We start from the raw sequence: 27,521 nt of genomic DNA on the forward strand, positions 1-27,521 counted from the left end.
GAAAGATAAAATAATACAATAATACATAAGTAAGAATATCTCCATTGCTTTCTTTTATCACGACGGTAGAAGGATGAACTACAGGAAAACAAATACTTAAATGTTATTAAAAAGTGCTGTATCAAGTGAATATTTGCATCAGGAAGTATCGTTACGTTTTGCTCGAGGTTAGTAGAGTCCTGTGAAGGACTGTTCGTGTTGATGTTGACTGACGTTTCGACAACCTTAGCAGTAGTCATCTTCAAAGTCAAATGATAAGTAAATGTCAGGTTAGCCGTGTTTCTTAAAACAAGTGCTAAGGAAGTCCAACACAATATCTACAAACATACGTACGTAGTACTAGAACAAATCATTACTTTATAATAAATAATACACTGATAAATATGATTTTATAAACGTATCACATGATCACCTAAACGTCTTGACTCAAACAGAAGCATCGTATTAAAAAAACGCTCATATTTTAAGTTTATATTTGGATGAGACGCTTTCTCTAATGAATACTGTAATGTATAATTGAACTTCCTCAATACCATCAAGAATTATATCATAAACTGTCTTTAAACTTAATTCAATTATTGCGTGTTTTCCTTAAAATCTACAAAAGTTAAAGCATATTGATGACTCGAAGTCAGACGTTCCATGGCGTTTCTAATTACATTTTAGTAAGTAAACTTTCATATTTCTTCCGTTTTTGTTTTACAGTAAAGTAACAGAAAACAAACAAATGCAAGAATAACTAAAATTCAATACCGTGTTTAACGTCATTTCTGGTATTTTAACTTCCATTTTTTGATTTTAATAAAATGAACTAAGTGGAGAATTGTTTACATACCACGTATGAATATGTTGCTTTGGTAGAAAACATCGTTCTGGAGGAGTATCTGACTTGAGATTAATGCCAAGATCTTGTGGAATGTGAAGGTATCATCTTCCTTGATAGTCATTTGCATCTTTAACTGAAAAACAACATTTGGTAATGTTTAGGAAACTACAAAAAAGTATGAAAATTTTAACTTACTGTGTAATGTGGATTTCTCTTCTGAAGGTTTCATATCATCTTTCTTTGATTTGTCTTTCTTCGATACTTTATATTCCTCAAGGATTGTTGACTCTTCCTGTATTCATCAAGGTAAAAAGCCAGAAAAATAATTGTTTGATTTGAAAATTATCTTTATAAAACTCTTTATTTGGGTAATTGAAATACCTCCCATGGTTTAGCAATATTTTCTTCATCAACAAACTAACTCCATGGTCCTATAGGATAACAGAGAATAAGAGATAGTAGAACAATCTTTAAAAAGTTATGATTATTGTAGTAATCGTATCCTTGTATCCATCAATCACACCAGGATCTCCCCTATCCTCTCTCTTCCTCTTATCTCCCGCCCACTGTTTTGTAGCTTCAAACACAGTCAATCCCTTGCTATCCTTTGCTTTCTCAACATCCCCAACAAATCTTAATGGATAACAATTGATTCAAACATAAAACATTACCAAGCCTATGCATTTACATACTCTGAGTTAGTATTTTGCCAGCGTGCAGAAATTGAGTTTTCCCTTTCCATGATCTTCAACTGCTCGTCAATTCTAAACAGTAAATACCAAATCATTACAAATATAAGGCACGGTCAGACAAGCACCTGCAAGTTGCATATACATCTCTACTTGTACGTACGTATAAAAACAAGAAATAATTTTTTATTCGATATTCCAACTTATTATTCACAATGTTACGACGTACATTCATAGCTTCAAAATTTTACCACTTCATTTTTCTAAATTCACACTGTTTAAGACTTTAATATCTCTAGAAACATGTTGAACTTTTCGAACATACTTTTCATCTGATTAAATGGAACAGTCAGTTCACTTGGATCAGTGCAACCATTCCATCGATGGTAAAGATCAGCGTACAAGTCCAGGTATATAACGTACTTGCATTTCCAATCTTCTTCTTCTGTAAGTTGTTCAAGATTTACGTATATTTGTTAAAAAAAGTTTTCTGTGGGCAAAACATTTCCACATAATGAGCATCAATAATTATGCGTCAAATCTGTTCCTTCGCTACAAGCCATTGTTTCTCAATTACTAACCAGTCTCAACTTTACGACCAAAAAAGTCGATTCGTCCTTCATCCACTCACGAATATCATCTATTGAAATCCTGTCAGCTTTAGATAATGAAAAAAGAAAATTAACTGCTTTCATGTGAGTCGTAAATAGTTCATATCCAAAATAGGAGTCAAATATAATCACACAGCAAATACAAACATATACTCACACGGAAAGCACCTGCATAACTTTTCAATATCTGATTTTGCAGTTTCTTCCACGTCAACAGCTCGCTTCATCCTTGCCATCAGCAAATTGCCTCAAAAAACAAAATTTAATTCATACCTGCTATTACATAATATGATGACATGTTAGCTATGTATATGTTCAAACAAAGAAAGAAAAACTAGCTATACCTAAATTAATCTTCGTTTTCTTTCCATAATGTAAAAGAGCATCACTGAGTACATCAACTCTGTGACTTGGACGCATTTCTTTAGTCATTCTGCTAAATTTGCGAATGTAAGCTCACAATCTCTCCAACATCTCACCGTCAGTTAGGCCAAATCCTTCTTTACGACGGGGACTAAATTTAACCTTTACAAGAAAGATTTAGTAAACAATTATTGAATTTTTATCATTTTATCATCTACAATACCATTAGTTATGATAGCATAGGTATCACCATCTGTTAATACGTATGAAAAATAAAAACAATAACAACTAACTTGGCATCGTCCAACATGCCCATAGCAGTAAAAATTGGAATTGAAAATTGAAAATGTCAACAATCGGATCCTCCAAATTCTTTTGTCAAAAACAAAATAGAGAAAAACATGTGAAAGACTACCTTTTCAAAGAAAAAAGTGTTGAGGGAAAGTTATTGACAAAGGAAACAGGTAACAAAGCAACTATTGTCAATTGAATATTACCTGTAAGTGTTTCACCAACATGCATGCAACATCATACAATATGTTTATTTTGAGTGCAGGATTATCAACATTATCTTTCTCTAATTCTTGGAGAACATAAACTGCATAGCTCAATCTATAAAATATGTAGAATATTTTTTTAAATAATGCAACCACATGTATGCAAAAAGCTTCAGCACTTGCACAAAGCATTGAAAGTAGCAAACCAACTGAAAAAAATAAATTTACACCATCAAATGCATGCATCCTAACCACCTCTTTCAAACCAAGAACATTTAGGTAAAATAGAGAAAAATGTGTGTAACAGACCTCTCTCCATGTTTCAAATTTAAGAATTTTTTAGGAAACTCATGTCGACAGCCTCGCCCAAAGATTGCTGTTTCATCAAGAGCTCTGTAGCGATTCATTGATCAAACAGCATTCCCAGCAAGAAAACCATGACACTCCTATAAGTATCAATATGTAACAAACAAAAAGTATACAAGAGCTTTGTTTCCTAAAGCCCATGGCACAAATTTATTGAAAATAAAAACTATGTGCTAGAGAATGTAAAAAAATCAAATATATTCAAAACACTGTAACTTCCATGCCTGAATTTTCATTAGAATAACAAAGTATATTAAAGCTACATTGACCTTGTTTGATGTAGGTGTGGTATAATTGGCAACAAATTGATCAACATGTGTCTGATCATAGAACATCAGCAGTCCAAATAGAGGTTTTCCAAGACTTTGCCCAGCTTTTTCCTTCGTCCAATAAATAGAGCATCAAGAGACTCAAAGATCACACCATCAGTCTTCAATAAAATGGTGAAGGATAAAATCATGCAATGTATTTGAGTTCAATGATGCAAATGATGCAGTCAAAAGGTGTTTGAGATAGCATTGCTAATGTTCTTTTACTAAATTGTCATTGTTAAACAAGTAATCTGAATATACTCACTTTGGGACAAGTAGGACAGATATTTCCTTCATCAAGCTCAGGAATAACACAGCTCAACATGTTTAGTTTATGTCTGTAAATTCTGAAAAACAATGACACAAAGAAAGCAATTATGCACTCTTAAACAAATGACATAAACAAAATACAGTGCAAGACAGTAATACTTGAGGAAAAATCCTTTCCCATCATAAACTTTAGCATTTTGATTTCCTCCAATTAAATACATCTCTTAAGATGAGATTCTTAGGCTATAAAATTGACTGCAACTTTCCCAGCAATTCATACATAGTACAGCAGTGCAATAAATCAGTGACCTACATGCAGTTACCTATATTCTTCAAAAGCATCTATAATGACAGGATACATTTTGGTGTTGCATAAGAAGAGAATATGTGGTTATGATTAAACTCTTCAAATGACTGACAAATGCTTTTATTGATGCCTGGCATTCCATCTGCACAGAATGAATCAATTCAAAAACTCAATTGCAAATGCAATTCTTGGTTTTGTAGGTGTTCCACCCAAAGGCCAAATTGCAGAAGTTGAACAAACTCTGAGAGCATGAGCAAAGTGTACCTCAACAGTACAAAAGGTGCCTAAAAATTGAAAAAGATCCAAAATTATAATTGTGTTGAACCATCCCAGCTAAAATGAAAAACTTTTGCAGCACATTTTACATATAACATACCTTTAACATCAACAACAGAAACACTTCTTTTGTGACGAGCTGTTTGGCATGAACAATCATACACCAGCATGTTCATGAGTTTATATGGCCAAAACATGCCATCCTACAAAGCAATGAATAACCTCGTAGAAATTAGTTGTAATCAATCCCCTTTCTTGCATTCATAAAAAATATTAGATTAGTGCTTTGTAGCATGTTTCACAATGTAAACTCTCATTTTATTTTTGCATTTTTTGTTGCAAGTGTTGAGAGAGTTAACTGTAAACACTTTTATAATATCTAGCTCATAAAGGTTACCTTAAATATTTCAACATGATGACAAATATTTACGGTTGTGTGCATCTTTAACATACAGTTCTCACAATACTTTGCCATTGGACCACAATCGCTGCACCTAAACTTTGCTTCATTATCACAATGAATACACTTCAGATTGCTCCAATTTTGCCAGCAAACTGAAATGTATTCTTTATAATTGAATGTCGCAAATTTTCCCATGCTTTTTGTTTTCTTTCAACTTTCTGGTAATAAGAAGATGATTCTTCACAATCATGGTGAACATCACTTTCAAGATCACTGTTATCTTGTTCCATTCCCAGTTCATGGCCTTCCAATGCACCACAATTATCAGGACTGTTAATAGAACAGCTTCCTCTATGATCCTCAGTAACCAATTCTGACAAATGCACCTCCTCTCTCTCAACATGGCCATCCTCATCATGATATGTGACAGCTACAGTTGCTTTAAACCTTTTATTGCTCCTACAAAAATTATCATAAAAATCTATAAAATGAAAATAAATGTTGAAAAGTCTAACAGCTATAAGGCCGTTATTTGGTGTACCTTGGCATCTTTTAAAATTACCAGCAAGAAAATCACAAATCAGAAAATATTATCGATATTACCAATGACACAATAACATAAGTTAAACGACCAAAGTACAACGTATGTATCTCCCACGACTACCTGCCGACGTTTTGTACCGTACTTTACTGGCTTTTAGCCACGTCTTATAAGACGAATGGAGTGATTTGTTTCGTTGGTAAAACGAAAGGGTTTTTCTTCCGGTATATATTGTAGGAGCCTTTTTCCTAGGGGTAGGGTTACATGTCTAACGTGACCGGAAACGTCAATCATTTAAATTATTCTACAGAACGACTAGAACGTCTCACTTGCGATGAAGTATTTTGTGTCTTGAAATCTTTGTGAATTTGTGAAGGTATGTTGATTTTAAACTTTACCTTTCGTTGTTATATTGTATTTTGATTTTGTGATTTAATGTTTCATGTCCATTTATCGATTATTTTGTTTTTCTGTAAAATATTCTACTTCGGCGTTATGTACGTATGTAAATGTTTTATAAAGATAAATTTGTTGATTTTGGTGAGATTTGGAACTAGCTCGAATCAAGTTTGGAAAATGAACTTGTTAACTTTCATATATCTTTATATAATAATAAAAAGAAATAAATTTCTACTATATAATAGTAATGTTCTACATCGATACACATCATGTGTATGGTCACGAGGTAGTAGAGGAAATAAGATATTCATGGGTAATTTCGTAAAAGCACTATTGCTAATGCGCATTTAATATACACGACAAGTTTTTTTAAAATAGACATGTTTCGACATCTCATGATGCCATCTTCAGTATGAATGAAATAATAAGTGATACAGGCACAGAATAGATATATACAGAAGCGCCACTCGATGTCGGAACCTTTGATGTTCGTGTCCGCAGCATCCGGGCAACTTTACACGGCGGCCATGTTTCCAGCCAGATCATTGAGCTCTATAAGACCTGGAGGGGCAAAGGGGCCTGGACCCCGTGGTCAAAAACATGGCGGTAATGGCGGATGTTGGTTGTCAAAACTTCCACTTTGAGAAAAATTTTTAACATTCGCTCCCTCCCGAAACGGATCTCTATTACTGCTCATAATAATGACAACCACGATACCGTAAGCATAAAATATTGAAAATAATGCTTCAGGTTTTTGTGAAATAGACACACACATTTAAATGAGGTAAATCTACTGTAAAATAACGTATATTTTGTCAAGTAATGCTTTAGCTATATTAAAATAAATATCAAACGGCAATCTTTACACTGTCAATGTGTTGTTAAGCTTTAATGCATAATCCCATGCGCATTACTTGTGTTTTTGACTGTTTGTGAACAGCTTGGTGCAACTGTCTTTCTTGAATAGATGGGTAAATCTTAGTTAAAATGTCCAAAGGAGTTAGAAAAGTTAGCTTACCCCTCGACTTAAGTCGACTGGAAATATATTATAAGTAGGTATGTAGTTTTTTTGAGTTTTTTTTTTGGTAGAATTGATTCTGGGTGTCTTATAAAGTATTATGATATTCTGAAGAAAATATCTTGAACTAGGAGAGCAAAAGAACGAAATTCAGAAATTCTATAATCATGTTGCTGGTTCTGTTTTGAGGCAAGATATTAGAAGCTGGATTGTCATTGACAACCATGGATCTACTACTGAACAGAACTACATTAATTTCCCATTGAAAATACTGATTTCATAAATTAAAGTGCATTGGTTTCTCTGACATAACACTTTTCTTATTGCTGCATGAAGGCAAATCTGTTTAAATAATTATAATGTAGGTGAAGATATTTAGCATGTTGTATAATTGATATTGTACAGTCCTTATTTATAATATTATGGCCTTGTGTAATGTATGTCAAGAAGAACTTATTAATTCTCAAAAATGCTAACCTTCTTGCACTACTTTTCTTTTGTGTCCTTACAAATTGCAGTTACCTATACTAATTTTTTCTAGGTTCAAACAACTTGACAAACTTTTGAATTGTACATTATGCCTTTGAATTTTTGTTTTCATCTTTTGATAAAAATATCAGTGAATGACTTAAAAATCAAGTTTATATAAAACAGTATTTTGTACAAAGAAACTATACATAATTGGAAAAGTCTCATGTTGAAGGCAGATGTGGCTTCTTTTACTAGATTGCTACTCTTATTCTTTTAAATGATATCATAATTCTTCAAGACATAAAAAGTTTTTTGCCATCAATTTTTGCTTGTTCCACATTCAACTTCATTGCAACCAATGCATCTTATGTGAATTTTTAATCACCTGGAATTGAAAAACGTATGGATTTTGTCAGATGATGCAGTACTATATTTAAGGTTACATGTCATCATAAGCTTATCTTGAGCAAATATTTCAAGGTAGGAGCATAATTTGGCACATTATTGAACAAAGTAGTTTTTATCTTATTTCTTATGTACTAACCTGTTTACTACAACAAACAGTTCATTTACAGAAACACCAGATGGCATTTATAAAACTTTTAGCAAAAAGCAAACCTTAACACACCATCATCAAGATTGTCCATAATCTGTCAAATTATCCAGGCTAGCTGTTCAATACAGGTATTTTTTATTGTACGACATGTACCAAAGAGCTCATTAATTAATCCTGCACTGCATTTGATTTCAATACAGCTCTGATCTTAATGTTTGCTTCATATTTTCTGAAAAATATCATGAAAAAATCCTCCATTTCAACTCAGTTGAAACAAGGAGTTTTAAGATATGCATATCTCGATAAGAACTGATTGCTTTGCCTCGTCTAGCAATCGATTAAGTAAAGAACAAATAAGACTGGATAAACATAACTTAAATTATAACTTAGAGAGTAAAACATTCACAAAATTTATGCCATCACACTTCAAGTATTGACTTAAAACAAAACACTGAACACTTTAAATAGTAAACAATCTTACGTTGCTTACCGGTGTCATGAAATGTTTCCTTTTCTGGCATTACTTCAGCATCCGTATACCAAACAAGTTTGCAGCATGTTTTAAAGATAAAATTTCTAAAAGTTTTTGTGCTTCGCATTGATATTTTATATAATCGCAATTGTGGTTGTCAAATCCGGGTGGGCGAAAAAAATTTCATTTCATGAGCCCGCGTCTTTCCGCTGACTTTGACAACCAAAATCCGCCATGTTTTTGACCACGCGGCCGCGCGATAATGATTTATAATAATTTTGATGACGTTTCCCCTCCAGGTCTTATAGAACTCAATGAGCCAGATAAATGCAGCCAGATCGCAATATAATATATACTTCTACGGATGGGTTTTGGCAAATAAACCCAAATATTTCTATAGATTGGCCATTTTTTTTAATATTTTTTTGTGTGGATACAGTTAACACATCAAGCTCTCAACAATTTATCATTAATTCGACGTCCGTTTTGATAAATGAGGGTTTATTCGGAATATTTACAAAGTAGATATGTATCTGACGAGATGCGTACTCGGTATATGGTTTGTCGTCAGTTTTAATATTATCATATAAAAATTCTGCAGAGAATCTTGAAGACATTTGTTCTAACATTTGAAATCTCGGTCGTGGCTGAAACAAGTGACAAATCAAATTATCCTCCAGTTAGTTTATATATTGCAAACAACGTTTGGCAGGACATTCGAATCACCAAAATTGTCTACCCAGGTGTTTTAAACTATCAGAAGCGATGCTGCATGGCCACTATGAAGGTCGTCTGATGCCAAAATATTTTGTATTCATCACAGTTGTGACTTGTGAAGCTTGAATGACTTTTTGGGCAAGTTGGAACATAAGCAGCAGCATGTTGGCCTCCACCAATAAAGTGCTTGAATAGCAATTTGTAAAACATATACTGCCATATGGTCCACATGACTTAACTTTGTTATTTCTGCCTTTTTAAATTCAATCAGGAGATTATTTATATATTTGACATGGATGCTTATTGATGATGTGAGAAGTGAACATAAAAAAGCTTCCTGAATGCTTTTGTGAATTGGATTGGTATTGGCTTGGCAGTTTCCCCTTGTCAAATGTTTTAAAAAAGTTTTCTGGTGTATCTGTGTTTCACCTTTTGGTAAACATTTTACTGTGTAAAGTATTACGATTTAAATAATGGAATTAAGAGTAACTATAACTGGTTTTTGTCAGAATAAGTTCTGTTTGTGACATGATTACTTACAATAAAAATTTTAATTTACTGAATGAAGTTTATGACCCTTTGTTGCAATAATTTCTCTCTGCTGGTTGATCAATGCGGTGAATCAAACATAATTCTAATCATTTTTCACATACAATTGTTGGTCACAACTCACAAGTGAAGTTTAACCAAAGAGGTAAGCTGTAGGAGCTTGACAATATGTTTGACATAATGGTAAAGTTGTTAATTTAATTGTAACAATTTATCAATAACTTCATTTTTTAAAAAATTGTAATTTCATATATTGTTTATTAAAAATAAGACAACACAAAACATCTTTATCTGTAAGTTAATACAAATTTGACAGACATGACAGCCACAGGAACTCAATATACAATTACAAATAAAAACTTTCAATTACAATTATGCAGACAAGCTACATTGCAAATAAAAAGCCCCGATTCAAGAATCAAATATAAATTAGTTTAGTCCAAATTTTATACCAGTAACGTCTTCATCTGAAGAACGTTCTTTACGCACAGTAGGTCGTTTTATCGCTTCTATCAAATCCGTTGACCATTCTAATAGGAAACTCTTTACTAGAAAATACAGAAATGGAATCACACTAAATATATTTATTACTTTTGTCCTAAATTATAAATTCTTAGGGCAACTGCCGTTCAATATAAGAGACGTTCTAAACATGGATCTCGCATACAATTCAAGGCAAGAAACTATAAAACCCGTAAAATTATATTTGAAGAACGTATTTTACAACAAAACTGTTTCTCACCTCATATGCTTGGTATCCTATCCGATGGCATTAAAAATTTTGTCCATAAGTGAATTTAAATTCGTCAAATTTTCGAAAAACAACTCTTCATAATATTAATCTATATACATTCTGGCCAGTTTATCTGGCTGGAGTAATGGCGGACGCAAAAGATGCGCACTTAAGAACTGGGTACAAGTAGGGGACAGATTTTTCGCTGAGTGGCGCTTCTGTATATATCTATTCTGTGATACAGGGTTTATATAAAAGTAATATGATACGTAAATTACAACAATAAAAGGAAATAAGATATATTAATGGGGAGCGTCCGAGCGTATTATAAAATAAGTATTATATTGAATTTATAATACGCTCGGATTAATATATCTTATTTCCTTTTATTATGTAATTTATGTATCATATTACTTTATATAAACCTCTATCATCTTACTATTTTCACTCATACTGAAGATGGCATAATGAGATGTCGAAACATGTCTATTTTAAAAAAACTTGTCGTGTATATTAAATGCGCATTAGCAATAGTGCTTTTACGAAATCGTGTAATAAAAATTAATGTCCAACAGAAAGTTTTGATTAGAGCCATAGAAATAGACCAAAAATATTGTAAAATTGAATTTATTGTAACGTTTCGTCTTTACTCAAGACATCTTCAGACAAATAATAAATAGGATGTTAAGACAAGATGTTATATTTACAAAAAGGTGTTAAAGTACTACTAAAGGAGGCGGTGTCAAATGGATTATATGATAAGGAAGTTAGGAAGTAAAATATAGAGAATTTAAGAGGTTAAGTTGAATGGAGTTTCCTTGCACGTTAAGTAAAAGCTTGTATTTATTGATCAGAAGGCTCTCATGAATGAAGAATTCGTAAGAATCGTTAGAAGAGGAGATTATTTTAAAGTCGTCTAAGTAGGGGTTGTTTCCAGTTGCGTTAATGTGAACAAAAATGCTTGATAACGCAGGGTGGGAAACTTGGTTTGCCTGTAAGGGAGGATATTCCCAAGTGCTCCAAAAATCTGAGCACTATACAAATACCGGACAACTATATACTAGTGTCTTTTGATGTGAAATCACTGTTCACCAGTATTCCACTTAATCTGGCACTTACTCGTACAAAAACCCTCATTACAAACACCACGGACGTACTTCCATTACCGACACAAGACATTATGGAGCTACTGGAGTTCTGCCTCACCTCGACTTACTTCCAGTACAAAGGTACACACTTCAAACAATTACATGGAACAGCAATGGACTCACCTGTTTCTGTTGTAATTGCTGAAATTGTAATGCAATCTATAGAGGAACGGGCGCTCACGACTTACAAAAATGCACTACCTTTTTGGTTTCGCTACGTAGATGACACATTCACAGCACTACATGCAGACGAGATTGATGACTTCCATACTCACATCAACAAACAGAACAGCCACATACAATTTACCAAAGATGTCGAAGAAAACGGAAGTGTTCCTTTTCTCGACTGTTTGGTAAAACATGACAGTCAAAAACTACGAACAACAGTTTATCGCAAGCCAACACATACTGACCGACTACTAGACCAATCATCTTACAACCCTACATCACACAAAGCCACCACAATCAGATCATTAACAAGACGTGCACAAATCATATGTGATTCACCGGACGCTCTACACAACGAAAACAACTATATCAAATGCGTTTTTGATAAAAACAACTATAACTCTGACTTTATCAAACGCAACACTTACAAACCCAACGAACCCAACGAAACGAACAGCTCAGTGACAACAGCAACGATACCTTACATCAAAGGTACGTCTGAGACTATCTCGCGTATCTTACGACCATACAACATACGTGTCGCACATAAACCAATCACAACGTTACGACAAGTACTAGCGAACATGAAGGACAAAGAACAACCAACGAACGACAAGGTGCAGTTTACTAAAAAACTGCTCCGACTGCCACGCCTCCTATATCGGGGAAACTGGCAGGAACTTAAACATAAGACTTACTGAACACAAACGAGCTACTAAGAAACAAGAGAAAACTAATCACATTGCCGAACATCACCGAATCACAAAGCACAACATTGACTGGGACTCGGCAAAATGCATTACTTACAGTACTGACTATAGACAACGGCTTACATTAGAAAGTTGGTATACCATCTTGGAACAAACCCCCCTGAACAGATCACAGCAATTACCGGCACCTTATAAACGACTTATTCACAATACAAACGAACGATCAACTAAAAACATTACATTTCACACTAATTCACAATGACAATACAAAATTGACACCCACACATTACAGCTAAAAACATCACACCTAAATCACACATCACAACTAAAAATAAAAATATTTCTCTTCACACTAATTCACGATGACAATACACATTTCAAGATAGATTTCAAAATAGCAAATACCATGGTGAATGGTGATAATAACAATGTAATAGTTCTTAAAAGAACTGTTTTAACCAAAATACTAATTTATTTTTGTGTTAAATGGATATCCGGAGAAATTGCTAGACAAACTTTTCTTATCCACAAACAATGAAAGGAATGAACTTTTCGGGCCGGCCAAGTGCCCTGTTTTCCTTAAACTTCCCTGGATGGGTAAAGCCTCTAATGACATCGAGAGGGAAACTAAAAATCTCACCGAGAGTTTGTTTTTTGCATGCAATGTGGTCTTTATATTTTCAAAAAGAACTATTCTTCCACCCACTCCCAAAGAGTCTCTCCCTGCTCAAATATCAAGCAATGTAGTCTACGAGCTTAAATGTGAGTGTGATGCTCGCTATGTAGGTAGGACTTCTCAAAGGTTGAGTGAGAGAATAAAACAGCATGTACCAGCTTCTGTCAGGAATAAAACTGTTCCTTTACGACAACTACCAAAACGCGGGTGTAAAAGTGAAAATCCGATTTTATGTGATTCAGCGATTGGAAAACATCTTTTGAGCAACACTCGCTGTGCCAATGCTTATTCTGATGAAAACTTTAGAATTATTAAAAAATGTCGCTCGTTATTCCAGCTACGCGTCATGGAGTCGGTATTAATTAAATTGACTAATCCTGTCCTTTGCCGACAAAAGGATTACGTGTTTAATCTGTCTCTGTTTTAAGTGTCATCTCTAAAAATAGGGATGACATTGACCTTTTCTAACGTTATAAATATAGCATGGTTTGGAGGTTCTCATTTAGCAGACGTTGACACCTGATGAGTAGTCTGCCGAAATGCATAGTGTCTCTTTCTAACTGTAAATGACGGTTCTTTTGAATTGTTTGGTTAGTATTTTGGTTAAAACAGTTCTTTTAAGAACTATTACATTGTTATTATCACCATTCACCATGGTATTTGCTATTTTGAAATCTATCTTTAAGTTTGTCACCACGACAAAGTCTCTGTTTAATACACATTTCCTGTACACACATTACAATGACGTAAGAACCAGATAACAAATACGGCTAACCTGACGTTTACTCCTCATTTGACTCTGAAGATGACTACCGCTAAGGTTGTCGAAACGTCAGTCAACAACAACAAAAACAGTCCTTCTCAGGACTATACCAACCTGGACGAACTTTATTTACAAAGATGTAACTTCCTTATCCTATAATCCATTTGACACCGCCTCCTTTAGTAGTAATTTAACACCTTTTTGTAAATATAATATCTTGTCTTAACAACATTTATTATTTGTTTGAAGATGTCTTGAGTAAAGACGAAACGTTACAATAAATTCAATTTTACAGTTTTTTGGTCTATTTCTATGGCTCTAATCAAAACTTTATGTTGGGCATTAATTTTTATTACACGAATTCGATTTCCGCTCGGCAAGTCTCTCGCTACTATTTTACGAAATGTTCCCCTACTTTTACGGTGTACACCCATTTCTCCCCACTATGTCTCTGTTTGTTGGGGGTGGAACAAGTTCAAACATATCATTGTCAATTAACGCTTTCATTTCATCATTCATGGCTTTTTGCCATTTTACTTTTACAATAGAGCTTATTGCTTGGGAATATGTCGTTAGGATGTTGGATACTCTATAGCAATAATCTACGGTATATGAAACAGTATCCTCCTCTGAAACTTCTTTTGTCACATACTTGTGAAGATATTTACTCTTACTTCTTATCCTAGTGGGGTATCTTGATTCTCTAGATGTCTCTGGAGTAGTAATGTCTTCGTTAGTTGTTTTGGGGTTTCTTTCATGCAATTTTGCTATCTGAGGTGCAAGTTCTTCAACATCTAGTTCTGGCAGTTCCCTGCTACCCTCCCTGAAGAACTTAACGCATCTTACACGCTCTACCTTGTTAATGTCAGGGTAGTATAGTAGATATGCTGGACAATTTTTATCATACCCTACGAAAATACCTTGTTTACTTCTAGGGTCTAACTTTTTGAAATTTTGTGAATAACCATAACAAACACAACCAAAACGTGCATTTTGCTCAAGTCTGGTTTTGAGCCTGTAAACGCTTCGAACGGAGTTTTGTTCAACCTCGAATTAAAACAACGATTCCTAATATAAGCAGATGCCATGACGGCATATGTCCACATGGATTTTGGTAGTTCCGTTTCTGCCAATAGACACATAGCCATGTTAAATAAAGTTAACCACAATCTCTCAACTGTGCCGTTCTGGTGTGGCGAATATGGTGCACTAGTTTCATGCCTAATTTTGCTTTCCCTAAGAATCGACTTGAAATTCTCGCTTGTAAATTCAGTGCCGTTATCACTTCTTATGTCCTTCACATTTCCGTAAGGTGCAACATCTGCTAAAAACTGTTTTAATGCTTGTGGTGTATCGCTTTTATGCTTAAGAAATAGACCATATTCAATCCTGAATAATCATCTACAAACGACAATGCATATCTAAACCCTTGTCTTTTTTTGGATCAATAGGACCTGATCAACAAGATCCGTGTGATTAAAGTAAAGAGAACCTCTCGAATTTTTATCTTCCATCATACATTTCGCACATTTTACCTTGCGTACAAACCTCACACTCAACTTCCCTCAAGTCTGTGATTTTCATCCCCTTAACCCCCTTCTCTAGTTTCCTAACATCCTTGTAGTTGCAGTGACCCTAGAACCTTTTGCTACTCGTATAGAGAACATGCATTTTTATTCGAAGATGATATGCTATTTATATAGTAAAGTTTGTCTTTTTGTCTTATTTCAAACGTTGTACCATCAGGTCACTGTACATGCTTATCGTGTTTATCTAATTTGACTTTTGCCCCCTTTTCTACGGCAGCATTTACTGAGAATATATTTTGATCGTAAGATGGGAACATAAAAGGCATTACTTAATAAGACATCCTGCGCATTTCCATGCAAGTCAACTAATTTGACTTTAGCAGTACCTTTACCGACTACTACGTTGGCTTTACTGCCATCTGCTAATTCAATAACATGCGCTTTACTATCAAATTTACAATCAAAATCTATAAATTTTGACTTATCGTTAATAATGTGGCTTGTAGCTCCTGTGTCCACCAGTAGAGTTAAATTCCCTTCATCCTTATCCTTCACGTTTGCTTCAGCGTTCTCTTCTTCATCCTTTGACACGAATAAAAAGAAGTGTTGCCATTCACTGTCACAGCGCTGCTCGTCTTTAGCTGACTTGGACGTTTCTTTCGTCTTTCAGCAATCTTTCAAGTCGTGGGTCTTGGTCTTACATATGGAACACCATTTGTTCCCCTTCACTCGGCATTGTGAGTTTTTGTGTCCCCTTCACATTTGAAACAATTTCCGTCAAATTTTGGTTTCACATACATAACGTTGTCACCCACCTCAGTTTTTGGTGACAATGGTTTGACATTTTCTTCATGACTTCGTAACGAGTTTTTAAATTCCGTAAATGTCATTTGTCTTTCCCTTTGAAATGTTACGGTAGCAAAGACGTCGTATGTGCCTGGCAGACCCTTTAAAACCATTGCAATGAGTATTGCATCACTTATTGTCTCCTTGGCTTCTCTTAAGGCTGTTGCCGATCGTTCCGCTTGCAATATATAATCTGTGACAGTCTCGTCGTCACTTTTCAACAGCGAAGTGAGTTCCGTGTAAAGAGCGATGATGCGAGGTTTTTCTCTGCCTTGATAGGTATGTCTGAGGATTTCTAAAGCTCTCCGTCCATTGTCTTCCGCCTCCCGAATCACAAGAGACAAACTTCTGTCGTCCAGACGTTGGACCAACTCCTCAAAAGCGTGAGTCAGTTAGAGAACTTTGTGTGTCAGTTAGACAAATTGTTGAACACCTTCCTAAATAATAATATAACTCAGTACCTCCAATTTTATTCCAACATGCAGTGGCGTCGCTAAAGTGGGGCCTGGGAAGGGGGCACGTGCCCCGCTAAAAATTTACTGTGCGCCCCAAGTGCTCCCCATTTGAATTTAAGATAAGAGTCTTTATATGAATCATTCGAAATTGAAAAAGAAGCACATGGCATTAATGTAGTTATTACGAATTCACAAAACTTTACTATAAAAGGAAGCATTCTATTAGCTGTGTAGACTAGTTTGCGTTGTATTTACCCTTTCTACGTTGTTAGCCGTGTGGTAAAGACTTTAATTTCTTAAAAATGAAAAGAACAAAACAATAATTCTAGAATGTATCAAGTCCATAGCAGGCAAGGAAGAACAAGTAATATTGTGATGCATGTCATGAACCACATTACACAATATCATAGAACTTGTATGAGATCGTGGACAAGTATACTCGTAGACTCAAACTTGTAGACACAAAAATACAAATATAGCAATGACTAAGAGTAAGGTTCATGAAAATACTGCAATTCTTGGAGTATTATAATATGAAAACATTTCATTAAAATCAATAATCAATCTACGTAACGTTATAACACGAAGAATGTACAAATCCGCCAAGGTTAAACTGGGAAGTTAAAAAATTGAAACGATTCATGTTGTGATAAATATTTCAAAAATTTCCCAGTGCAGAAGCAATTTTTAGGACCATTTCGCTAGCGACTGACGTGGTAGAAGTTTTGTGCCCTCCCTCCCCCTCCGCTCACTCGCAATATCCTTGCGATGCCACTAACAAAATGTAGCCAAATGCCTAAATGCAAGAAAACTAAAATGTCCAATTGCGTTGTTTTCAGCTGCCATCCTCGATATTCATTTACACGTACAAGTAAAACTGTAACATTACGTAGCTATGTTTGATCTTCAACAATTTTAGTTGTCTATAAACTCTAATTAAAGAATTAATTTATGTTGATATTGATAATTTTATGACCCTTAGATGCAGTCAAGAGAAGAAATTAATAACTTCTACCTGCAGAAAATACTTACAGATGTTGTTGAAAAGAAACTTGTTGATTTATTTATCCATGAGTGGAACTCTAATCCTGAATTAAAATCTTTTGGACAATGGGATAATACAAGCGAAAGTGGTCAGAACTTCTTCAATATTGAAGAAGAGAAAAAAGAAATCACAGACAAACATATTCTATTAAAGCTTCAAGATGGTGACACCAGTAAGTGGGACTGTACGACATTATTTGCAGCAATATTGTTTTCCAACTCAATTGGAAAAAATCTTGACAGAAAGGTTAAAGATAATGTGCATAAACTTCGTAATGTAAGAAACAAATTCATCCATGAAAAAAATGGAAAAGTTTCTGATAAAGAATTTCGCAAAATGGTTCGTAATATTAAAAAGTCGTTTCATAATCTAGGATTTTCTGACATTGAAATTAATGAAATAAAATGTCAACGAAACAGATTTAGTTCTTTTCAAATACTTCCTTGCGAACCAAATCACCATGTGGTTAAACGTACAAAATTACTTAATCAAATCAAATCAGATCTCAAAAACTTGCGCAGTACTAACAATAATGAACTAACATATTACTATATTTCTGGTAATCCTGGCAGTGGTAAATCTCAATTAGCTAGACAAATTTGTGAAGAAGTTTATAACTCGTTTGACTGGGAAAATAAGACAACATTTGTGATGACACTCGAAGGAAAAGATGTCGACTCTCTTTTGAAAACTTACGCTGAACTTTGTCAACGATTAAGCAATGATAGAACTGTCATCGAAAATATTCGGAAAGAAGCAAAAAGCAGTGAAGACAAAATTAAAGATTTTCAATTATTGCTGACACAACAACTGAAATCTTGGCAAACATGGTGGATTGTTGTAGATAACGTGGTTGAACTTCATAAAATTTATCCATTGTTACCTCAAGTTGGTGATCATAGCTGGAAAAATGGTCAAATTATAGTAACTGTCCAAAATATTGATGCTATACCACCAGATGGAAATCTAAATAAACACATTTCAGTTAGTCATGGTATGAATGATGAAGAATGTCGACAACTTCTATCTGTCCTTTCTAGTATTCATAATAAAGATGAAAAATTTTTAAAAGATTTATCAGACAAATTAAATCGTCAACCGTTGTTCCTGGCAAATGCTGCTTCCTACGTAGGTAGAGTAAAAAGTGTAAATCCGACATTCACGTGGGAGCAATATTTTAATAAGTTGAATGAAGGAGAGCGACAGAACATGGATGGCTATTTTCAAAAAATGAACCCATCTTACTTAGGAATGAGAGCTGTTATGTTAGCAGTACAAAAAAATGCCGAAGAATCCATCTTGTTGGGACATGTTTTTAAACTTTTCTCAATAATATCTTTCGATCCCTTACCACAAGATGTTATAATACAATTTATTAAAAGCATTGATCCACAAATATCTGCAGAAGATGTCTGTCTTCAATTAAAGCATTGTTCTTTATTCATTCAAACGGAAAACAACGACATCCGCCTCCACAGCGTTGTACACGAAGCCATCATAAATTATTCATCGCAGACATTTGGCTGTAAACAAAACGAAAACAATTCTGAAAAGTCTGCAGCTGATCTTGCCTGTCAAGTTGCTTGGGCACTAAATCATTTTAAAGACAGAGAAGATGAAATCAAAATAATTCCACATCTAATTAAATTCATAACAAATTCATCATTTCAACATTTCCTAAATAAGTTGATCGATGTAAAATCATCAAAACAAAAACTTGATGAAAGAAATTGGAAATTTGCCAAATATTTTGTAGATGTTTTGGAAAGATTTTGCAACTATAAACTTGCAACTAAAGTACTTTCTGAAATAACAGAAATTCAAACTAAAGTGTTAGGTGTTGATCATATTGATGTTTCATATTCGTACAACAAGCTGGGTGTATTGCTTTGGAAGAATGGAGAATATGAAAATGCTAAAGATTTTCTTGAGCGAGCAATGGGAATTCAAGGAAAAACATTTGGACCTAACCATGTTGATATTGCGCAAACGTACAACAATCTGGGTTTGGTTTGCAATGATATGGGAGAGTACGAAAAAGCAAAAGATTTTTTTGAACGAGCGATAGACATTAAAACAAAAGCATTTGGACCTGACCATGTTAATATTGCGACAATGTACAACAATCTGGGTTTGGTTTACAGTGAAATGGGAGAGTACGAAAAAGCAAAAGATTTTTATGAACGAGCGATAGAAATTGACACGAAAACATTTGGACCTGACCATGTTAATATTGCGACAACGTACAACAATCTGGGTTTGGTTTACAGTGAAATGGGAGAGTACGAAAAAGCAAAAGATTTTTATGAACGAGCGATAGAAATTGAAACGAAAACATTTGGACCTGACCATGTTAATATTGCGACAACGTACAACAATCTGGGTTTGGTTTACAGTGAAATGGGAGAGTACGAAAAAGCAAAAGATTTTTATGAACGAGCGATAGAAATTGAAACGAAAACATTTGGACCTGACCATGTTAATATTGCGATAATGTACAACAATCTGGGTATAGTTTACAAGGAAATGGGAGAGTACGAAAAAGCAAAAGAATTTTGTGAACGAGCGATAGAAATTGAAACGAAAACATTTGGACCTGACCATGTTAATATTGCAATAAAGTACAACAATCTGGGTTTGGTTTACAATAAATGGGAGAGTACGAAAAAGCAAAAGATTTTTATGAACGAGCGATAGAAATTAAACGAAAACATTTGGACCTGACCATGTTAATATTGCGACAACGTACAACAATCTGGGTTTGGTTTACAATAAAATGGGAGAGTACGAAAAAGCAAAAGATTTTTATGAACGAGCGATAGAAATTGAAACGAAAACATTTGGACCTGACCATGTTAATATTGCGATAACGTACAACAATCTGGGTTCGGTTTACGATAATATGGGAGAGTACGAAAAAGCAAAAGATTTTTATGAACGAGCGATAGAAATTGACACGAAAACATTTGGACCTGACCATGTTAATATTGCGATAAGGTACAACAATCTTGGTTCGGTTTACTATAATATGGGAGAGTACGAAAAAGCAAAAGATTTTTATGAAAGAGCGATAGAAATTGACACGAAAACATTTGGACCTGACCATGTTAATATTGCGAGAACGTACAACAATCTGGGTTCGGTTTACTATAAGATGGGAGAGTACGAAAAAGCAAAACAATTTAAAGAAAGAGCGAAAGAAATTAAAACGAAAGCATTTGGACCTGAACAAGTACTGCAATAATATACAATAATCTTCATTTGGTTATAAACAAACTATAGATATTGAAACTGAAGCATTTGGACTTCTATTTGTCTTTTATTTGCTAGAAGCTAAAATACTCCTGTCTTGAGAAAACGTACAAGGAGATAGAAGAAGAAGAAATGAATTTGTAGCTCATTTTCAATGGAGAAGAAAATCAATTTCTTTTTTCATTTTAGGTATGTGTTCTTTATACTAAAGCTGATTAGAAACAGTTGTATTGTAGATTTCTTTTAACAAAGGTTCAAATAACAACATTTGTATATTTATAAAAGGTATAAATATATTATTGACAATATTCAAACATTTGTATTTTCAAGTTTTCAACTGTCATTTATTTACTGGAACAGTTTTTATTAAGAAACTTGTATGGAACTGTCAAAGTATATTTATGAGTTTAGTTTGCAATATCTAGCTATTCAGAAGTTGTGAAGTTCCTTACAATGAATGTTGTTAGGTCATTTTCTTGTATAATGAGAGTAAATACTGATCTTACAGCAACCATGATCATGTAACATCCCTTTTTGAAATGCTGAAAAGCCCACAAGATTTGCTTTGCTATATAAGTATGAATACAGTCTTTTCTATATTTATTTCTATTCATTCATATAATTTACAAAATATAATTTCTATTTATGAGAATTGTAGCTGTTTGAAATGGACATGCAGTTATTGTTATTTGATTCAATCATACTTGATTTGGGGACTAACACCTTAATTGTTGTGACAATGTTTGTTTGTTTTTTACTTTGGAGAAAATATTCATTTAATGATTGATTCAATAATACTTTTTATAGTTCAAACTATAAAGGCAGTGTAAAGTAAAAGTTATAAATAACCTGAAGAAGAAAAAGCAGGATATCATTGCCATAGCATTGGCAGAAGTGAAAATGACATATTTAACTGTCCGACTACCAGATTTTAGACTGCCAGATTTACTAACATATAAAAAATCCCAGCAGTGGCACAGGATACTTGTTAATTGGGGGCACAAATTCATATATGCATGTCTTAATCTGTTGAAAACAATGGATTTCAAAGGAACTTAATGTGGCAGAACATGAATATATGAATATGTGCCTCCTACCCAAAATAAAGAGTCTGCTTTGTCATTTATTCCCAGGGCATCTTGAAGAGCTCTGGCATTGTGTGTAACAGTTTGCATTTCGTTTTGCAAGGAACTTCTTATTTTTTTACCAAAACATTATTTGAACATTGGAGAAACTGTGTACAAACTATAAAAAGTTTATATTAGGAATATATTTCTAGGGCAACACCCTCCTTTAAAGTATGTATCCATGTTCAGGAGTGAATGACATGACCAGACATTTTTGGCTAATGTCTTTACAACTGATAAGAACAGTAAATGAGTCATTTCTACTGGTGTCTTTACTACTGATATGGACAGTAATGAGTCATTTTCATTGCTATGACATTCACGTCTTGCTTTTGCTATAGTTTATACTTTACATTGCTTTGAAACTGATTCTCCCAGCTACATAAATGATTTCGTAGCCTTGATGTGGGTATGGACCGCTACAATAACATTTTCGCGTCGATTCAGATTGGATGGTGACCAACATGTCGTTATTTTTGTCCTTTGACTCGATATCCCGTGCTTGATAAGTGCTTTGTTCATCTCTACGGCCGTCCAGTAAAATATCCCTGAGTTTATACTTGGGATTTCTTAGTGCTTTCTTTCGTATCCTCGAAGAAGACCCCGCCATGATTATCTGTTGTTCCACCTCAAAGTCAACATCATCAAAAGCACATGTTTGACCTAATTTTCTCAATCGCGTATGAAATTGGTCTAACGTTTCTGATTGTTCTTGTTTGGCTTCGCGAAATTTGTACACTTCATATCGCCGATTTTTTTGAGGCTCAAAATATTCCGTTAATTTGGTTTTAGCAAGTTCATATTCGCTGTTGTCGCCTGTATCGTTGAGCTGTCGAAATATTTCACGAATGTGTGAACCATCTTGACAGAGAAGTAATGCTCGTTGTTGCTTTTTATCTTTAATTCCACTCGCGATAATAAACATTTCAAAATCGGCAAGCCATGTGCTCCATCGAGTTGCCAAGCTTACACCAAGTATTTATTTAACAAAAACCTTTTTTAAACGCCTTTATTATCCAGCGTACGTACGTTGGGCGGCTATTACACATGATTTCTTAACAACTTTTCAAGTGCCCTCTTTACGTAAATTGATTTTATAATTAAAGGATTTTCAAGATCTTAAAGTGCCTGCACAGCCCCGTTATACATCATCGCTGGTGCTTTCATGGTCGTCTACACTTGTTGGACCGTCTTCAGAATCCACTTCTTCATATACAACCACTTCTTCTTCGTCATCCAGAGCCGACACCAGATCACTTTGAAGCATGTCAACTTTCGCATTAAATAAATACTGTGGTTTGTGTTTGTTGATGTACAAAGAAAACCTTTTTTTTGATCTATCAAAATGCTTTCAATTTGAAAGATCTTCATGTGTAAAAATATCGCTTCACCATATTCAACATCAAGTACGTTTTCATGGTTAATAAAACTATTCAAAAAGTCAGTAATCTTGCTGTGCTGTTGAAAGTAGTGACTCCACGTATTTTCCACTTCTGACTTCAACAGGATTTGCTCTTCCTTGGATCGGTCAAGCAAATGGCATAAATCTATAGCCTTCCGTTTAACAGTAAATTGAACTCAACAATCTTCATCAGTAGGTGCAGGTAGATGATCACATCAAAAATCATTGTCAGGATCTTTAACAGCATCTAAAGTTAATGTGGTATGTGTATGATTAGAATGTGATTGTTTTGCCTCGTTATAAGCTGCGATATCTTTATTGACATCCTTTGTTACTCGAGTAATTTGCTTCGAAAGTCTGGATGGCAACGCTTGACCATCTGAAAAACAGAACAAACATACAGAAACATTTACAAACATACAGAGAACATTACAAAGAAGGCAACATGTAAAGTAATTTACAAACATTGCAAGTGGTATGGAACATTTATGAGATACGTATAGTTACCACAGTATTTAGACTTAAGATTTAGGAGAAACCATCTTTCAACAACATTTTTCCTCATTCGAGACAAAACACGTTTTTCTTTCCTAGACGCAACCTCGCGTTTTGCATTTTCGTACTTTGAGTCAGTATTTTGCAAGCGTGCAGAAATTGAGTTTTCCCTTTCCATGATCTTCAACTGCTCGTCAATTCTAAACAGTAAATACCAAATCATTACAAATATAAGACAAGGTCAGACAAGCACCTGCAAGTTGCATATACATCTCTACTTGTACGTACGTATAAAAACAAGAAATAATTTTTTATTCGATATTCCAACTTATTATTCACAATGTTACGACGTACATTCATAGCTTCAAAATTTTCCCACTTCATTTTTCTAAATTCACACTGTTTAAGACTTTAATATCTCTAGAAACATGTTGAACTTTTCGAACATACTTTTCATCTGATTAAATGGAACAGTCAGTTCACTTGGATCAGTGCAATATTCCATCGATGGTAAAGATCAGCGTACAAGTCCAGGTATACAACGTACTTGCATTTCAATCTTCTTCTTCTGTAAGTTGTTCAAGATTTACGTATATTTGTTAAAAGTTTTCTGTGGGTAAAACATTTCCACACAATGAGCATCAATAATTATGTGTCAAATCTGTTCCTAGCTACCAGCCATTGTTTCTCAATTACTAACCAGTCTCAACTTCACGACCAAAAAAAGTCGATTCGTCCTTCATCCACTCACGAATATCATCTATTGAAATGCTGTGAGCTTTAGATAATGAAAAGAAAATTTACTGCTTTCATGTGAGTCGTAAATAGTTCATATCAAAATCGGAGTCAAATATAATCACACAGCAAATACAAACATATACTCACACGGAAAGCACCTGCATAACTTTTCAATATCTGATTTTGCAGTTTCTTCCACGTCAACAGCTCGCTTCATCCTTGCCATCAGCAAATTGCCTCAAAAAACAAAATTTAATTCATACCTGCTATTACATAATGTGATGACATGTTAGCTATGTATATGTTCAAACAAAGAAAGAAAAACTAGCTATACCTAAATTAATCTTCGTTTTCTTTCCCTAATGTAAAAGAGCATCACTGAGTACATCAACTCTGTGACTTGGACGCATTTCTTTAGTCATTCTGCTAAATTTGCGAATGTAAGCTCACAATCTCTCCAACATCTCACCGTCAGTTAGGCCAAAACCTTCTTTACGACGGGGACTAAATTTAACCTTTTACAAGAAAGATTTAGTAAACAATTATTGAATTTTTATCATTTTATCATCTACAATACCATTAGTTATGATAACATAGGTATCACCATCTGTTAATACGTATGAAAAATAAAAACAATAACAACTAACTTGGCATCGTCCAACATGCCCATAGCAGTGAAAAATTGGAGTTGAAAATTGAAAAATGTCAACAATCGGATCATCCAAATTCTTTTTGTAAAAAAATGAAGAAAAACATGTGAAAGACTACCTTTTCAAAGAAGAAAAGTGTTGAGGGAAAGTTATTGACAAAGGAAACAGGTAACAAAGCAACTATTGTCAATTGAATATTACCTGTAAGTGTTTCACCAACATGCATGCAACATCATACAATATGTTTATTTTGAGTGCAGGATTATCAACATTATCTTTCTCTAATTCTTGGAGAACATAAACTGCATAGCTCAATCTATAAAATATGTAGAATATTTTTTTAAATAATGCAACCACATGTATGCAAAAAGCTTCAGCACTTTCACAAAGCATTGAAAAAAGCAATCCAACTGAAAAAAATAAATTTACACCATCAAATGCATGCATCCTAACCACCTCTTTCAAACCAAGAACATTTAGGTAAAAATAGAGAAAAATGTGTGTAACAGACCTCTCTCCATGTTTCAAATTTAACAATTTTTAAGGGAACCCATGTCGACAGCCTTGCCCAAAGATTGCTTTTTTATCAAGAGCTCTGTAGCAATTCATTGATTGAACAGCATTCCCAGCAAGAAAACCATGACACTCCTAGAAGTATCAATATGTAACAAACAAAAAAGTATATAAGAGCTTTATTTCCTTAAGCCCATGGCACAAATTTATTGAAAATAAAAACTATGTGGTAGAGAATGTAAAAAAATCAAATATATTCAAAGCACTGTAACTTCCATGCCTGAATTTTCATTAGAATAACAAAGTATATTAAAGCTACATTGACCTTGTTTGAGGTAGGTGTGGTATAATTGGCAACAAATTGATCAACATGTGTCTGATCATAGAACATCAGCTGTCCAAATAGAGGTTTTCCAAGACTCTGCCCAGCTTTTTCCTTCCTCCAATAAATAGAGCATCAAGAGACTCAAAGATCACACCATCAGTCTTCAATAAAATGGTGAAGGATAAAATCATGCAATGTATTCAAGTTCAATGATGCAAATGATGCAGTCAAAAAGGTGTTTGAGATAGCATTGCTAATGTTCTTTTTAGTAAATTGTCATTGTTAAACAAGCAATACCAATATACTCACTTTGGGACAAGTAGGACAGATATTTCCTTCATCAAGCTCAGGAATAACACAGCTCAACATGTTTAGTTTATGTCTGTAAATTCTGAAAAAAACAATGACAGAAAGAAAGCAATTATGCACTCTTAAACAAATGACATAAACAAAATACAGTGCAAGACAGTAATACTTGAGGAAAAATCCTTTCCCATCATAAACTTTAGCATTTTGATTTCCTCCAATTAAATACATCTCTTAAGATGAGATTCTTAGGCTATAAAATTGACTGCAACTTTCCCAGCAATTCATACGTAGTACAGCAGTGCAATAAATCAGTGACCTACATGCAGTTACCTACATTCTTCAAAAGCATCTATAATGACAGGATACATTTTGGTGTTGCATAAGAAGAGAATATGTGGTTATGATTAAACTCTTCAAATGACTGACAAATGCTTTTATTGATGCCTGGCATTCCATCTGCACAGAATGAATCAATTCAAAAACTCAATTGCAAATGCAATTCTTGGTTTTGTAGGTGTTCCACCCCAAAGGCCAAATTGCAGAAGTTGAACAAACTCTGGAGAGCATGCAAAAGTGTACCTCAACAGTACAAAGGTGCCTAAAATTGAAAAAGATCCAAAATTATAATTGTGTTGAACCATCCCAGCTAAAATGAAAAACTTTTGCAGCACATTTTACATATAACATACCTTTAACATCAACAACAGAAACACTTCTTTTGACGAGCTGTTTGGCATGAACAATCATACACCAGCATGTTCATGAGTTTATATGGCCAAAACATGCCATCCTACAAAGCAATGAATAACCTCGTAGAAATTAGTTGTAATCAATCCCTTTCTTGCATTCATAAAAATATTAGATTAGTGCTTCGTAGCATGTTTCACAATGTAAACTCTCATTTGATTTTTTTGTTGCAAGTGTTGAGAGAGTTAACTGTAAACACTTTTATAATATCTAGCTCATAAATGTTACCTTAATTAGTTCAACATGAT

At 34.1% G+C, this 27,521-nt stretch overlaps 3 protein-coding genes and 1 long non-coding RNA gene across 36 annotated transcripts in view; 1 reads left to right on the top strand and 3 right to left on the bottom strand.

Moving 5' to 3' along the window:
* Positions 1–27,521, bottom strand: part of LOC124442870 (DNA polymerase zeta catalytic subunit-like) — a 110,799-nt gene that overhangs the window by 10,421 nt on the left and 72,857 nt on the right. The gene's annotated exons all lie outside the window — the stretch shown is intronic.
* On the bottom strand, positions 1,093–26,920 carry LOC124442887. Of its 18 annotated transcripts, none has more exons than XR_006947405.1 (14): positions 4,914–5,056; positions 4,617–4,719; positions 4,505–4,524; positions 3,929–4,010; positions 3,622–3,782; positions 3,296–3,432; positions 2,987–3,101; positions 2,783–2,861; positions 2,471–2,640; positions 2,284–2,373; positions 2,097–2,173; positions 1,841–1,960; positions 1,519–1,590; positions 1,093–1,459 (listed from the first exon to the last, which is right to left on the bottom strand). XR_006947405.1 is itself a non-coding variant. In XM_046993408.1 (4 exons), exons 1-4 carry the CDS (start codon positions 24,953–24,955, stop codon positions 1,297–1,299), a joined length of 342 nt encoding a protein of 113 aa, XP_046849364.1. In that variant the 5' UTR covers positions 24,956–25,025; the 3' UTR covers positions 1,093–1,296. The 18 variants fall into 18 exon arrangements, 1 of the variants encoding a protein (XP_046849364.1); XR_006947398.1 differs by having other exon boundaries at positions 2,471–2,651; XR_006947402.1 differs by lacking the exon at positions 2,783–2,861 and having other exon boundaries at positions 2,471–2,651.
* Positions 5,771–21,232, top strand: LOC124442868. The gene is made up of 3 exons (XM_046993376.1): positions 5,771–5,836; positions 17,653–20,177; positions 20,428–21,232. The coding sequence occupies exons 2-3, from the start codon at positions 17,653–17,655 to the stop codon at positions 20,957–20,959; spliced, it is 3,057 nt and encodes a 1,018-aa protein (XP_046849332.1). The 5' UTR covers positions 5,771–5,836; the 3' UTR covers positions 20,960–21,232.
* On the bottom strand, positions 21,527–24,439 carry LOC124442892. Its single transcript, XR_006947418.1, has 3 exons — positions 24,346–24,439; positions 24,004–24,191; positions 21,527–23,875 (listed from the first exon to the last, which is right to left on the bottom strand). It is a non-coding gene; the product is annotated as an uncharacterized LOC124442892 (long non-coding RNA).

The sequence above is a fragment of the Xenia sp. Carnegie-2017 genome, unplaced genomic scaffold, assembly GCF_021976095.1.
Source record: "Xenia sp. Carnegie-2017 unplaced genomic scaffold, XeniaSp_v1 HiC_scaffold_20, whole genome shotgun sequence".
In the NCBI taxonomy this organism is placed as follows: domain Eukaryota; kingdom Metazoa; phylum Cnidaria; class Anthozoa; order Malacalcyonacea; family Xeniidae; genus Xenia; species Xenia sp. Carnegie-2017.